Source organism: Trachemys scripta, chromosome 4, assembly GCF_013100865.1.
Source record: "Trachemys scripta elegans isolate TJP31775 chromosome 4, CAS_Tse_1.0, whole genome shotgun sequence".
In the NCBI taxonomy this organism is placed as follows: Eukaryota; Metazoa; Chordata; order Testudines; family Emydidae; genus Trachemys; species Trachemys scripta.
In genome coordinates this window covers 18711544-18727953 of record NC_048301.1, presented here as the reverse complement: position 1 = coordinate 18727953, position 16410 = coordinate 18711544, and the positions used below count along the sequence as shown (strand labels likewise).

The following is a 16410-nucleotide window of genomic DNA, read 5'->3' as shown; positions in this document are numbered from 1 at the left end:
CTGATCGCTGAGTCCAGCCCAAGCAACCAGGTTTGGCTCAAAGAGGGTTTTGCAGCAGCTGGGGAAGGGTTTCAGAGCCCATTGCAGCCAGTCCGGGGAGATTCCTCAGCCTGCTGTCCATCCCCTGTATATGGGGAGTCTGGACAATGGATCCAGTCGCTGCCCGTCCCCACGCCACACTGGGGGATGGGGATAGAGCGCCGGCCAAGCACACTCACTGCCTCTCACACCTCAATGGGGGAGCACATAGCTCCCAGCTGCCTATTGGATCTCTCTGGGAGGGAGGAGCCAGGATTTGTTTTGCCACAAGCTGTGAATAGACTGAACCATCTTCCCTTTAGGTGGTTTTGCTACCAGATATTTAACCAAACATCCCCTGTGACTCTTCTCTGGTTCCAGGAAAACAAGGACAGGAAGGAACAAGCTGCAAAGGCAGAAAAAAGGAAGAAACAGCTGGAAGAGGAAGACGCTAAGAGACCAAAGGGAGACAATGGGAAGATCAGTGAGTATTTGAAAGGGTTTCTTTAAAAGGAGATGTACATACCTCACCCACCCTATCTCTCTATGGATTATAATATCTTTTACTGGACCAACTTCTGTTGGGGAGAGAGACAAGCTTTCGAGCTTACACAGAGCTCTTCTTCAGGTCTGGGTGGAAAAGTTTATTGGACCAGACGTTGGTCCAATAAAAGCTATTACCTCATCCCCCCCTCTTGTCTCGCTAATATCCTGGGACCAACCTGGCTACAACAACACTGCATACAATCCATAGTCAGCCAGGTGAGGACTGATAGAAGCTCCCAACTCTTCCTGCCTTAATGTTCCAATAATAATCATTCAGCGTAGATTTCTGAGTGTTCGATGGCTGAAGGCTTTTGGGTGCCGTAAAGAGGCCCCTTACCACCGTGCAGCCCATAGCAGCAAAGGAGAGAACCAAGATTACCCCTCCCTCACCTTTAATGCAATTCAAGATACAGAACAGGAGTCATGTAAAGGCCTTGGCCTGCAAGGTGCCACAGGTGTACTTTGGCATAAGGCAAAGGGGAGAGTATACTAGAGGTGCCGACCCTGGTTGGCCAGGGCTCTGGGCCAGGTTCTTCACTGCCCTTCGCCTTCCATAGTCGTTTACACCGGTTCAGTGGGTATACAATGGTGCCAGATCAGAGTGGCAATGTTTGACACCCACTTTGCACTGGAATGGGTGATTACGCAAGGGGCAGGGCAATGGAAAATCAGGCCCTGTCTCCCCAGCCTATACTCTGGGTGGTAACCCCACCGCTTTCGACTATCACTGCAGGAGTGCGACGTTAGCCATTTCCCCATTTTTGTTTAAACACTAGTTAAGAAAGGGGCCGTGAAGCAGGAGGAGGTGTGCGTTATTGATGCCCTGCTGGCCGACATAAGGAAAGGTTTCCAGTTGCGGAAAACGGTGAAGAACAAGAGTGAGCCGAACACTGCTCCTAAAGCCTCACCTGCCGAAACGCTGAAGGAGAGAGAGCCTGGTAAGACCAAAGACCCAACCATACCTGCAACCATTAACCTCCAGCCTGCTGCAAATATTGTAGTAAAACAAATACATACACGGGAACTTCTCTTCTTTGAATTATTGCATTTGATCAATAGACAAGGGGGACCATTTTCAAAAAGTGTGCAAGTGACTAAGTCCCATTTTCCAAGGGACTTGGGCACTTCCGGAAATGTTTCCCAAGAGATGCTTATTTTCTACATTTGCGGCGTGAGCTTCCTTTCAGCTTTTGAGGAGGTAGCCTCCATTCCCAGACGCAAACCGGCCAACGATCTTGTTGGAGGGCATCACCCTGGCCTACCACAAGAGATAACTTGCAAATTGCAGCCTTCCTGCAATCCCTTTAAAAAGCAGTGTCAGGCTCGGTTGGTACTTGGATGGGAGAAGCCCAGATGGGGGGGCGGTTCTGAAGGCCTGTCTCAGGCAGAGCCATTTACTGCAACGAGGCTTGGACAGCAGGATCAGTCCCGTGATGCCAGCTGGGAATTCTTTGGCCCTTTGCTCCCCTCAGCTCAGCTCCTGTGCATCATGTTTAAGTGCCATTGACTTCAGTGGGAATGAAACTGATTAACGTCAATGGGAGCTAAGCACATACTCAAAATTAAGTATGTGCTGAAGTGCTTTGCTGTGTGGGAGTCTGGGTTCTGAACCAAATGCCCCCATGTGATGTTAGGGGTCACTGAGCTATGGGAGTGGCTAGTTTTTGGATTAGACATAAAAAGCTCCTGACCGCATGTGGCCATTAAAAATTCATTGGCCCCTTTGCCCTGAGCCGTTAGCCCGGGGCACATTGCAGGTGGTCAGATTACACTCAGACGACCCATTGCTGTTGGTTGACGGTCATGCTAGACTGAACAACTGTGCCTGACCCTGTGTTGTCCCTTTAAAGGAAAGAGTGTTGATGCTTCAGAAGCAGCGAAGGAAAGTGCCCGTGAGACCAAGCGAAAGGATGGCAGTCAGCACACAGAAAACACTCCGGCCTCAGAAGCTGCTGCCATTGCAAGGGCTACCGGTAAAGTTGTCAAAGAGACACCAGCTTCCAATGAAGTGCTTCCTAAAGACGGAGCTGGAGGAAATTCGCCACAACAACCCTGTACTGAGAGGAGCTTCCAACATTCAACTGAAGTTGAGGGAACCCATCAACCCAACAGTGGAGAGAGTATTCAGCAGATCAACAGCTCATGTAGCTTTCAAGAGAACGTGGAATACAACCCCATTGTGTTTGCGCCATTGAACCCAGGAACCACTATAAAGTTTGCAAGCAGCTCTTCAGGCAACTGTACTGGTTTAGGAGAGGAATTGAATGGATCCATCTCAGGAAACCAAAACAGTGAGTCTGGACCCACTCAGGTAGAAAGAGGCCCGGTGTCTAATGAACAAACGTCACAACCAAGTGATGCAGTTGGGAACGAGGCTAAAACCAGAGTTGAACTAGCACCTGACGGTGCTGAAATGACTCCAACCAAAGAGTCGAGTTCTCAACATATGGAGTTAAGGAAGACAGAGAAAGAAAATGACCCTGCCGCAGACTCATTGCTGGACACCTCTCAGGAGAAATCCTTCTCAGAAGAGCCAGTGACTGATTCTTCTTGCTCAGCAACAGTCCCTCCAGCGCAAGCACTTACTGACAAGGAAAGGCAAAGAGGGTCTGGGAAACGGAAAAAGAAGAGACGACACAGCAAAAGCCAGTCAGGTAACACATTTCAGTGCAGCATATGGAGATTAACAACCCTTTAGCTAAATACAGGAGACTGGAGTTCTCATCTTCAGCTCTCTAGGATTTTTTAATTAGAAGTATTCCTTCCTCTTAAGGTCCAGTCCTGCACCAGTGAAGTCAATAGGAGTTTTACCATCCTCAGGAAAAACACTGTTTAATACAGATGTCCTTTAAAATCAGAGACTGGTTAAACTATGCAAAAACATTGGTCCCACTAGCCATTAGGGGGCATGTATAAGTAGTTTATAAAGGGTTAATGATTAACGGATCAATAAAAAGCATGTTGCACACATGAATGGAGTGCAGTACAGATGATGATAAGCACATCTGTCGAAGGTGCTACAGATAGTTGTAAGTTAGAGTTAGATGCAACTAACTGATCCATTGGACTCTACAAGCTGTGGTTAACCATTTACTATAGTAGAGACTAACCATTCATTATAACATCTATTAATCATTTGTTAACCCCATATAAACTATTTATAAATGTATCTTTACTATAAGTATGATTAAAACTCTTCCCCGCACTCCCATCACCCAATTTTTATTAGGTTTTCCCCAAGAAATCAGTTACAAGAGTATTCTGCCCAAAAGTTCAGGTGTATTTCAGTGTGACCCTTCCTTAGTGTTAAATATTCAAGCACACAGCTTGGGGAGGGGAGGGGGGGTTGGGAAATCACACTGATTCTTGTGCAAAAGATCATGTTCTTAAGGCTAGAGACAGCTTTTAGATGTAGCCCCGAATACATGTAATTGTGCCGCCCCAGAAAGGACTGGGGGACTCTCTGGCACAGTTGCTCCTGAGTTCTCTGTCTCACTTGGGATTCATGGGGAGATCTGTTGTATCTTCTAGAGGACTGACACAGTGTATTCCCATTGCTGCCCCAAACCCCACATGTGCCATGCCAGCTCCACTGGTCAGCAGACGGGAAGGATAGCGGTAGATCCATGCCTCTTCCAACTCTCCACCCCTTCTCCTCCCTCATGAGTAAAGGAGAGAGAATATCGGGCATGCAACTCCTGCTCTTCCCACCTCAATGGCTGGAGACATGATCAAATGGTGTGTTTCCCATACAGCGGGATGGGGATGGAGATGGGGATGGGGCTTTTACTCCACTTCACTCCTTGGGTGGCCACCATCGGCTCCAAGCACAATTTAATCATTTAAGTTTTCAGACTGTTTAGCTATTGACTAAACTAATAGTTTTTAGTCCCAAGAAATATAAACTAATCATGTTTCCTAGAGGACAGTCTCTGTCCTAGGACGTTCCATGTTGTTACCTTTATGTCACAGCGGGCAAATATATTTAGTGTCTCTCTTTTATTTAAAAGCAGAGGTTGACATTGATACTGGAGATAATAAAACCAAAAGTCATTGTGTGATACAGTGAGGTATGTAAACACGCAACGTTGCTTTTATGTGAACTAACCCCAGCACTGGGACTTTACACTTTATGATGCCATCAGTAATCATTATGGCAACTAAGCTTTTTGCCTTAATATCTGATTTTGTGTTTGTGATTTTTGCTGTCCAAGGGCCTGATCCTGCCCCATTGGAATCAGTGGCAATACGCCCAGTGCTGCAGGATCAGGTCCCACATGTCTGTCTTTTATGTCAGCAGCAGCCAATCTACCTTTCCCAGCAGAGACCGTAAAGTCTGGTGTTAATTACTTAAACCAAGCAAATCCAGTTTGCTAGAATAACGGGAGGCCTTGCTTTTGTCTGATTACTATTTTTTCCAAAAATTGTAAAAATGTAACTTCAGTACATTCATCCTGTGAAAGAGGCGACCGCTCCTCCCCTAGGCTCACGGTTGTGGGTGGGGCTTATCCATTACAGAGTTGTTTTAACAGGTTTATTGGAATTATTACAGCAGAATAGTGGACCAGGGGAGAAATTCTGCTCATACAGGACTACCAGCCCAACTGAAATCCAAATTGTACGTGCTAGTCAGCACTAAGGTCTTGGTGTTGCAAAACATGTGCATGTACTTAACATTAGGCTCATGAGTAATCCATGGAAGTGAATGGAGCATGCAGCTGCTTACAGTTAAGCACATGTAGACATCTTTCCAGGACCATGTCTTCAGTAGAGAGCTTACAGCGGCACAGCTGTACCGATCCCCCATGTAGCCACTGACCAGAGAGAGCTCTCCTGTCGATATAATTAGCTATGTCTGCAGGAGCGCATTTCTTGCTGACATAGCACTGTCCACACCGGCGCTTCTGTCAGTGTAAGTTATGTCGTTCGGGGCGGGGGGGGTGATATTTTTTCACACCCCGAGTAACATAAGTTTTACCAACAAAAGTGCTAGTGTCAACAGCCCAGGATTGGGGCCTAATTTTGCTTTGTTTGAGACACCAATGCAGCTATGGGTAAACCCAATTTTTCTGAAACCCTCTATCAAGTGCCCCAAAACCATTTTCCAAGGTTTGCCTTTATTTATATTAAGGGGACAGGAGGGAAATTGCATAGTTACATGTACTGAAATTGCATAGTTACATGTTTTCCTTTGCATTCTAATCATAAGCAGTCATAATGAAATGAACCAATAATCTGAACTCTCTGAATGTCTGATTTCATGAACAAAATGTATTTATTCTACAGAGTCTGCCGTTTCTTGCTATGTAAGAATATTGGGTATCCCTCCCTAGTGATCCCCAGGAACTAATATTCCTCTTAGCCAGTCATCTATTGGTGGTGAAAGAGAAGCCATGGGAACCTCTGCTAAGACTTTTTTTTTTCTTTCTTCTGCATCAGTAACCTGAAGCCTGCTCTAATTTATCAGGACAGGAACCAGTTTCTCTCAGCCATTTTGGTAGCCAAGGATTAGCCAGAGCACTATGTGTTCTGTAAGAAGGTCATTTCGTCCTCTTTTGGGGTTGTTTGTCCCCCATGTGGTATTGAGACAAAACCAGATGTGGTTGTCTCCGGTATCACACTGAGGATGCCATAATGAAGAGTGTGCTTCTCTGCCTCCACCACCAGCATGAGTGCAAGGTCACACCAGCGAGAGCTGGGCAACGTGCTCTTCAAAATGACCCCTCCCATGCAGTGCACACAAAGCCATGCCGAGGGGACGAGGTCATGTGATGTTCCTGGAAGTGCTGGAACGTCCGGTGTTCTGGGCATGTGCGAGTGACCATCCTAGTGTTCTGACTCCTGGCTCCTCCTGCACCAGTCACACCCCTTCTCTACAGCTTCACACCTGAAAGAGGCGGGAAGCTGCTGTGCTGCCTTTAAGAATCCAGTCGCCAAAGATTGACAGGAGCAGCAGCAAAAAGTAGCAATAATTCACATTTGAGACACAGGTCAGGGTATCAGGGACTGAGCCCCCTTATGTCAGAAGAGTAGCATCAAGAATATTAACGATGTTTGGAGAGAGATGACCGTACGTGTGTTTATAACATCTCTTCTCAGCAGGGCCGGCTCCAGCATTTCTGCCGCCCCAAGCGCAAAAAAAAAAAAAAAGCCGTGATCGCGATCGGTGGCAGCAATTTGGAAAAAAAAAAAAAAAAGCCGCGCTCGGTGGCGGCAGTTCAGCGGCAGGTCCTTCGCTCCTAGAGGGAGTGAGGGACCTGCCGCCCCCGAATTGCCGCAGGTGCCGCCCCTCTCCCTTGGCCGTTCCAAGCACCTGCTTGTTAAGCTGGTGCCTGGAGCTGGCCCTGCTTCTCAGACAAGACCTGAGACACATCCAGGTTTTTTGGACTGGCCTTGGAATACACAAGAAAGCCACACACAAGAATTTACATTAAGGGTCGGATCCAAAATTGGTTGAAAATCAATGAGTCTTTCCACTGACTTCAGTGGGCTTTGGATCAAGCCCTGTAAGCGCTGTAAATGTCCTGAAAGAAAGCAGTAAAAGTAAAGGCAATTCACAGCTGAGGGTGTCCCAAAATTCTAGCTACGATAAGGTCCCACCTTCATGTCTGTCTGTTAGTGCCCTCTGGTGGTCAAGTATTGGATGAACATGCTACAGTAAACCCCTAACTCTGAAATTCTTTCCTTTCCTTCTTTATCCGATGTCTTAACAGTTATTTGCTTGTGTGACTTAAAGAGGAGTAGATGAGAAAAGCCCTTTACTTCTGTTGCCCTACAGCCTCTAGCTGCAGCTTTTTCCTCACCAGTCTGTCTGTAAATCCAATTCATGCTTCCCACCTTTCAGTACAAGCAGCAGCACTGTTACTTCACTAGGCAATGAACGTTCCCTGTAAAAGAGAGTGGGAACAAACCCAGTAAAACTAGGAGATGAGTTGTGCTATTAGTCATCGTCACCTTCTGGAGAAAAAGTAGCTGGATTTCCATCCCCCTTCCTTTCTACCGAAATACAGCCTTTGATTTTGTAAGGCAAGGAAGCACAATTTGCGTGGAATCAGGGGAACTGATTTTCATTTGGGACATGGTCGGTTTTTAGAAGCAGCTCAGTGTGGCACAAGCTCCCCACTGCCCAAATCCAGTTGGAAGATCAGAGCTGAACCGCTCCCAGTTTTTACCATGCTGTGCATCTGCAACAGCAGTAGAATAAAGACAGGCTTTGATGTGCTCAAATTTACCTTGTTTCACAGAACCACATATTTTAAGGCCAAAAGGGACTATTATGATCTTCTAGGCTGACCACCTGCATATCACCAGCCATAGAATCTGATTCCTGCATTGACCCCAATTTTATTGCAATAGCTGTTCGTAAAGGCCAAATGATGCTACTCGCCCCCAAAAGTACAGTTTTGTTCTTCAAAGAGTAAAAGATGAGTGCCTGTGCGTGGTACTTGTTTCTGTTTGAACAAAGCACTGTAGTCACAAAAGGGAGGAGGGAAAAAGAAAATAAATCAGGGAGGAAGTAGATTTCAATTTATCAAGGGTTACAAATAAAAGTAAAAAAAAAAAATGTCCCATACACTATATGTTATCTGTTACATATACACCTTGACCTGCTCTTTTTTCCATAAGGACTATATTTCTTCAGTTTAAAAAAAAATTAGGATAACTCATGTTGGGTCATTTTTGTTTTCTAATTCTAGGGGGCTAACAACCCATCTTGTCTTCTACAACAGATTCAGTGCTTCTTATGGTCTTAAATTTTCTCATCTGCCACTAGAATCTAATTGGTGTCAAGTATCAGAGGGGTAGCCGTGTTAGTCTGAATCTGTAAAAAGCAACAGAGGGTCCTGTGGCACCTTTAAGACTAACATGCTCCCAATATTTCTGTTAGTCTTAAAGGTGCCACAGGACCCTCTGTTGCTTTTTATAGAATCTAATTATTCACTCTTGTGGATGTGTACATCTTTAGCCATGGTGTCCATATTTGTAAAATATGCATGAGACCTGGAGGAGGTTTTGTTTGGTCAATGAGCTAGACAGCATCTTAACATTTACAGATGAAAGCTCCAATCCTGCAAACACTTCCTGAAGTGCCTAACTCACATGAGTAACCTCATTGTCTTCAATGGTACTAGTCACCTCGACATTGGAATTTTGGTGTTTTCTTTCTGGAAATTTCTTTCTGGAAATTGACACACTGGGACGATTCCGTTAAGTCCATGCTAAATGTCTTTCGCCATCACTGTGCTAAAACCAAAGGCCCCACTCTGCTCCATTCACAATCCCATCTATACAAGTTACTCTATGCTAGAAGAACCCTATGCCTGCATGCAGCTCTGTATGAAAGCAGTGGGACGTCTGTCTTCTCAGATTTACTTGTGGGATCAGTGCCCAAGTCAATGGCAAAACTGCCAGCTCCTGCAGAGGAAGCAATATTAGTCCCTAAGCTAGTTGTGTCTAACTAGCATACAGCTGAAAACCTAATATATTCCAACATTCAGCATGGAGAACATGACATTTATTGGTTAAAGTACTGTGCTGAATTATTAGCAGTGACCAGTTCCAGAACAAAGAAGATGGTTAAACTCTTCAAACAAAGTTAGAATCTCAGTGCATGAATGAAATAGAGTTTTTATAGAGTACATACATTAATAGTTTTACCATTTTTTTTGTTCTTCCTCTCTCTCCTTTTTTTTTTTTTTTTTTAAGTGCATTGGGGCACCTGGTTATTTGATGGATTTAAAACCAATTTTTCCGACTAGTACATCATGTACGGGATACGTGCATGCACACACACACACACACACACACACCTGACCACAACTTTTTTGCTGTTGTAATTGTTTCATATTTTCTCCTGCAGGTGTCACAACAAAGCAGAAGAATAAATAACGAGGAGTCAGTGAAACGCTGACAAATCCATATAATGCTGCCATTCTCTAGGAAGCACGTTTCACAGTGTTGAAATTCCATTACTGATCATGTTTGTAGTAATATCTTGGGATGTAAAGTTTCTTCTAAAATGGTCTTTCACTAATCCTTCCTTGGGGATTCTGTGTATCCAGCAAATAACCGCCAGATGCAAGAGACTTAAGCACCTTCAGAATGTGCCTTATGTGAATGCTGCCAAGGTCTGATGCTGAAAATGCTCCATGCCCAGAACTTCTGTGGAAGCTGATGGGAGTTCCATGTGTCAAGGGCTGATAGGAATAGGCCTCTGATAAACTTCATTTGGGGTCAAATCCTGCAGTCCCTTCCTAGGGGGTCTTCTTACTGAAGACAGTGAGGCCAAGGCCTGGGTAATGAATGCAGCATTTTACCCCATGAGTCATTTTAAAGACAGCAGTGCCTCCAAAACTGAATTATGGGTAAAATTAGGCACTGTCATCAGCATCTGATTGGAAATCTGTTACTTCCCATTCTAGTGCCCCACCAACAATTGGAACTGATGTTGGACCAAATAAAAGACCCAATTCAGATTAACATACTTTCCCTTGCTATCGTTTTAGACAGGGGATATCTATTAAAGGAAAATGTATTGTAGTGAACAGCTGGCTGTTTGAACACTAAGGACTTGTCTATATGGAGAGTTAGTTTGTGTCAAGTTGAAGTTCAAATGTATAGTGCACTGGCCTTCTGCACACTAACTGGTCATGTGGACCCTGGTACCACACACTAGAAGTTTTACGGTGCACTTTGATCTACTCCAGTTTCAGTTTGGGGCAGTATTCTACGTATTTCAAATGGGAGTAGATCAAAGTGCACTACCGAACTTCTAGTGGGCATTTGGAGGGTCCATACTGCCTGTTAGTGCACGTGACAGGCTGGGGCACTGCACTCCAGCTTGCTGTTCACTAACTCTCCATATACACAACTCCTAAGGCCTGGATCCTGCAAAGACTTAAACACACATTAACTTTAAGCATGTGAATAGTCCTATGGAGTTCAGTGGAACTTCTGACATGCATAAAGTTAGACACATGCATAAGTCTTTGCAGGTTTGGGGCCTAGAGTATCTATTTTGTTAAAGAAACAGAAAGAGATTTTTCTAGGGTGATCCATTCATAATATTTAAAACTAATATTATTTGGCAAATCTCTGGTTCTGAATATTTATTGCCTGCTGCATGCACTCAAAGGCACTTGGACTCAAACTACAGAATGTTTAGAGTCTGTTTCAGTTTAAAAGATAGTTATGCAATTTGTGCTTTAAAACCGGGAACCTGCAGTATTTTGTGTTAAGAAATCAGAGCTTTATTTCTGAATTATGTTTTATAATAACCTTGTACCATATAATTTTGTACATATCGGTCAATTTAAAATTCTATATGTTTGTTCAATCTGTATTGCAATATTAGATTGCAGTGGGAACTGTGTGGAAAATCATTACTTTTAGCAATCATGCCTATATACAGTAACTTGCTGAGCACATATAATAGTGTTCAGGCTAAGCTACTTTGCATTGCTTATTAAGACTTGATCAAGGGTCATTTACTAAACTGTACTGGATGAAGTTCAGAATTAAAACAGGGGCTACCTTTAACTAAAAACTTTGCTTGGAGTGTGGTGAAAATTGGTTAACCACAGCAATTACCAGTTTAGAATGGGCCACTGCCATTATCAGATTCAGCTGCGGAAATCCTCTGTAGCAGTGTAGCAAAGCTGCATTTGAAATCAAGTTCACCACTGGCGTAAACATGTAGAGGTTCATTAACTTCAGTGGAGCTGCACTATCAGCAGTGAATGTGACCCTTCGTATGAGAAAACACACACATACACACATACAAAAGAGCTTAGGGGTCAATCACCATTGTAATGGTCATGGCTGGAGGGCCAGCTGCACCCTGTTCCCTTTTTGGTCTCTCTGAATGCACCCCCTCAAGTGTCAGGCCTCATGTCTTTACCTATCCCAGGGTGGAATTCTACAGTTCTCCCACTTGGACTGGGACCTGGGCTTCAGTACCCTGGGAATCAACCATGCTTACCCAGCAGGTCTGACTGGGTTCCGCACTTATGGTTCTTCCCTACAGGAGCCTGTGGCCGGTGGTGTATAGTGACAAAGCTGCCTTATTGAAACCGGAGTATTGTTCATTTTACTTATAGTAACAAAGCATGTAGAGAAAAAGCATTTTAGGACAACAAACAGTCCACACCTGTCCATAGTACCCAAAGGCTTACCATCCCCTCAGGGTCACCTAGTCAGGCCTAATTTCTTCAGACAATCCAGCCAATGCCTGCATCCTAGTCTGGTTCCCCCAAACAATGACTTGTCTCTCTGCAGAGGGATCCCCTTCCTAAACTTTCAGAGTTGCTTTGTTCTCGCATTCTTGGCCTTTGTCCCTTTGGACAAAACTAGTTTTGCAGGTTGGCTTGGGTGGAGGTAAAATATTGATGCTATAAGAGTATGGGCATTGCCCACTGAACAGCACTCAAGTGTTTGCTGAGAAGTGGCTTATCCTGAGCCAATCTTCTTCCCTTCCTGCTTGTTTTCTTTATAGCCCCCTACTAAACTAAACCAATATATTCCCAAAAGTCAGGTCAACACTCACTGTTCATAAATCATGACAGAGCAGTTCCAATTTTGTCACAGGAATAATTTAGCAAGAGTCCAGGTGACTGAGACAGGGTGGGAAGAAGAAGGCTGTCTGAGTGGGATGTCTAATTTTGGGCTGTATTTTACCTGTGATCTTTTCGAGAAGCTCCCATTCATTTTCTCCCAAAAGAACTAAGTATTCCTCATGATTTCTTACTAGTTACCTCAGGACCAAATTCAGTGCTGGTGTAAGCAAGGCCCTTCTAATTTGTTTCAATGGAGTTGCATCCGTTTATGCCAGCAGAGCAGTGAATCTGGCCCTCAGAAAGAAACTCACTTTTCCTTCAAGAATTTTAGTAAATTTACAGCTAACAAACAAATTAGAGTGCATTAAACAAGCAAGCCTGTGAAAGCCACAAGCTTCTAGGTATCAGGTTAACTCTCCATGTCCATTTAGCATTGAGCAGCATCTGCCTGATTAATCTATAGTATAAATAAATTCAAACACCTTTTTTTCAAGTTCCTTGCATTAGAGGTAGGGGTTTTTTTTCCTTCTTCGTTTCAATATTTTGAAGAAATTTTTAAAAATTTAGAATTAAAAAAAAATGGAAAAGATAAATTCACAACTTTTCTGTTTGTTGGGGGGTGGGGGGAATTCCACTCTATTTTGTATGGTTACAGATATTGTTATGGTGATTATAACTATAAAGTTAACATATTACATTGTAGCCTAAATAAATATTCCTACTGGAATCACTAATTTAACACAATCTTATCCCAGAGAATCTCAGTCCTTCCCGCAGTGAAAAGAAAAGAAAATAAATCAAATTGTGAAACTAATAGTACATTTCACTTTTCAGTTGCATTCCTTTTCCACCCCTCTCCCACACCTATACAGTGCCTAAAGCTTCATTCTGCAAAGGCTATGCACATGCTTAACTTTATGCACTTGAGTAAACACCACAGAAGTCAGTAGGACTACTCACTCACACAGAAGTCAGTAGGACTACTCAAGTTAAGCATGTGTGGCAATCTTTGCAGGATGAGAGCGTTACACTGCAAGCTCTTTGGACTGTGTCTCCTACTTGGCTATTAAGCACGCTGTTGGTGGCATACACTTAGTAATAATTTTCACATAGTTATTTTCTCTCATACTGACCTGGTCTATGAATTTACAATAGTTTTTGACCTTCTGATGGTTCTAACAATTTCCACATTCAGTACAATGTCAATGGGAGTTGTATGTAGAATGGGGCTAGAATGGCTTTTGCGTACAAAAGTTATGCAAGTACCTGTCTGCCATGGTCTCTTCTTTATTTGATTCACTTGTTATGTGCTATTTGGGAGAGAAGATTAGAAAAGCACCAAACTGTCTGTTAAGGAAATTTACAGATAAATGTAAAAGTTAACCGATTTTCATCCCCTCTAAATGTAAAGCTTAGTTCTACAGCTTAATGTTTCTGGCTTTCTGTATGTAAAGGATTGGTTTTCTGTACACTACTCTATTTGGAGTGCAATATAGAGCTTACCAATAATAAATCAGCACTATATGAAATCCTGCCTTTCTTTATTGGGTAATAATTCATCAAAAAACAAACTCAGTCATGGAGTATTCTGTGTTCCACCAGCTCTCAGTCACTTTTTGTGTAACGGTGTGAAAAATGGTTTGGTCCTGCCTAGAGCCTTGACTACAATGGGGAAAACTGGGACCTGTAATTTCCCACGAGGGGCTGTAAAAATGGAGGCTGCAGTACAGGTAGTGCTCTGGTGTTTCTACTAGTGTGTGATGACAACCTGCCATGGTATGCTATTACACTTTCGGTAGCAACAGTGCAGCTCTCCTATTGCTGAAAAGTGGGTACTAATTTTCCTGGTGTAGACAAGGTACGAGAGTTTAAATACCAACAAAACAGAGCACTTGTAACATTCTGCAAGCAGATCAGCACATGTAAGAATTATATGCACACACAATGTATATAATAGTGCATGTTATATCTATCTATAGAGAGTGATTATACATGTGTGTGAGTGTGTCATATATATGTATATAGTGTGTGTTTATATACACACCCACACACACCTTGATCGGTACTAGTACACAGACTAACTCACAATAGACTCTTAAATCCTTACAGTGTTTGCCATGAAAATCTTGTGTAAAAACTCGGGTAAAACTGCACCATTCAGAGCCAGACAGAATAGAGCAAAACTCCCTAACGATGCCACTGCCTTAGGGCCCAACTGGGCAAAAAGCTCATCATCTTTAAAATTCAACTGGCCTAGACAACTTATTGACCAAAGCCTGCAAAGAGACGACCTCAGACACTCAGGGCTTAAAACCAGTAGAAAATATGTAATAATGCTGCGATAGTGATAAAACTTCTTTGCACCACATGTCAGGATTCTACTGAACGTTTGGCTAGTGCTGCCTTGCTGAACCCACAAGAGAGCCGAACAGAAGTACTTGTGGCACCTTAGAGACTAACAAATTTATTTGAGCATGCTTGGGAGAAGGTGCCACAAGTACTCCTGTTCTTTTTGCGGATACAACCTAACACGGCTGCTACTCTGAAACCACAAGAGAGAAAAACTCTGCAGCGAGCCAGGAAACTACCACCTCTGGGGGTGGGAGCGGTAACCCCAAAGCTAGATCAATTGCCTTTCAGGAATTAGAGTAGACTTCAGAGGATGTCTGCACAATGAACTAAACCAGATGCTAAAGTGAGGCATATTGACAACCAGGTTGATGGCATTGAAAGAAAAGTTTTCAAGCTGTCACTCTCCCCTTTCAAGCATGCTTCCTATAGAGTTTTCAGAATGGTTTGGCCTGTATACACTCCCAGATGTGAAGAGCCAGGGTCGACCCCTGGCTGACAAGATTTCATTTTCTAAGACAAGCCAGGATATACATCAAACACCTGTTCTGAGAAGATTTTCTCCTGCAGCACTTGGAGACATTGGGGGAAAGGGAGAACTGTTGCTTCCCTTATGTGGCATCCATAATAATCCAATCAGCCCCTATTGAATTAGTTTGGATACAGTTATTAAGCCCCTTGATTGGATGGTTATCTATATTCACCGGTATCTCTTGGAAGTTTGGTATCTTTTGCTGACAACACCTACATGCTGGTTCAGCCAGGTCTGGGCACACAGAACCCTTTACAGTTATTTAGCATTCAAAGAGATCAAACACTTATTTCAGAATGTAGCCTGATTTGAGTGGGTTAGGGCTTAACTACAGGATAAGGCAATTTAGGAAGTCCGATAGAGTGATTACAAAATGAAAGTCATGAATACAGCTGAACTAGGTAGGCTTTTGCCATAGTGAAGAATGAACACATTCACACACACACATACACAGAGGCAAGAAGAATAATGAAGGAAATCTACAGTTCTTCTAGCTACATTCTTTCCAGATTCCACAGATTTACTTTGAGACATAAGGCTTGACCCACTCCCATTGAAATCACTGATCCTCAATTTAGGTATTTTGGCTCCTAACTTCCACTGAAATCAGTGTGCAGGGCCGGATCCAGGTTTTTTGCCATCCCAAGCACACACAAAAAAGGGGAGGGGGGCGGAGTGCCGCCGCAGAAGCAAAACAAAACCAGAGTGCTGCCCCTTGAAAAGTGCCGCCCCAAGCACATCCTTGGAACACTGGTGCCTAGAGCCGGCCCTGTCAGTGTGTCTCTTTGATGCACTGTGCACAGTTATACAGTAGCTCTCTGACAATTCTGGGTTAGGGTCAAATCAATGGAAGTTAGGACCCTAGATACCTTTGAGGATCTGTGCCTCAGGGACTTGCAGGACAGAGCCCCCACTCACTAGGCAAACCCATTGTACCATGATCTGGACAGCTGTTCCTTTGGGAGCCACTGGACTCCATCAGTGTCTTTTCCCCTACTTGTTTTGCCACTTACGTGACTAGCACCAGATGCAGGAGCTGCAGAGGGTGGTTCAGAAAAGTTGGTGGCAGTCACGAGTCCAGATGCCCATTCAGGAAGATACTTTAATCCTGAAAATGGTCAACAGGAACGTAACACCAAATGAAAAGGAGGAAGGATGAAAAGTTGTGGGTTTTTTACCATGTTCAGTGAGTGCATTTCTTGGGGAAGTTACCACACAGCCAGCTCTAGAGATAAAGGCTTCTGCTATCCACAAGGCAACTAAAGCATAGGTACAAGTGGTTCAAGTTTTTCCCAACCATCTCATGGACGTGCTGGAGCAACCCTAACGCTTATAAAGGCGAGAGGGTAGTTTGTGTATATTCAGTCCTTGGCCTCTCTGTAAATATGGGTGGGAAGGAGTGCCAATTGG

The 16410-nt window shown here is 43.7% G+C and overlaps 1 protein-coding gene across 2 annotated transcripts in view; it reads left to right on the top strand.

Moving 5' to 3' along the window:
• LOC117876083 (inverted formin-2-like) overlaps nt 1–13648 on the top strand; it is a 72944-nt gene extending 59296 nt beyond the window's left edge. Inside the window, exons 19-23 of one of the 2 annotated variants that reach the window (XM_034767864.1) lie at nt 400–502; nt 1341–1502; nt 2415–3218; nt 4578–4634; nt 9425–13648. In XM_034767864.1, the coding sequence (XP_034623755.1) occupies nt 400–502; nt 1341–1502; nt 2415–3218; nt 4578–4633 (1125 nt within the window). In that variant the 3' untranslated portion in view covers nt 4634; nt 9425–13648. The remainder of the gene's footprint in view (nt 1–399; nt 503–1340; nt 1503–2414; nt 3219–4577; nt 4635–9424) is intronic. The other variant, XM_034767865.1, reaches the window with a different exon arrangement.
• Nucleotides 13649–16410: the final 2762 nt, after the last annotated feature.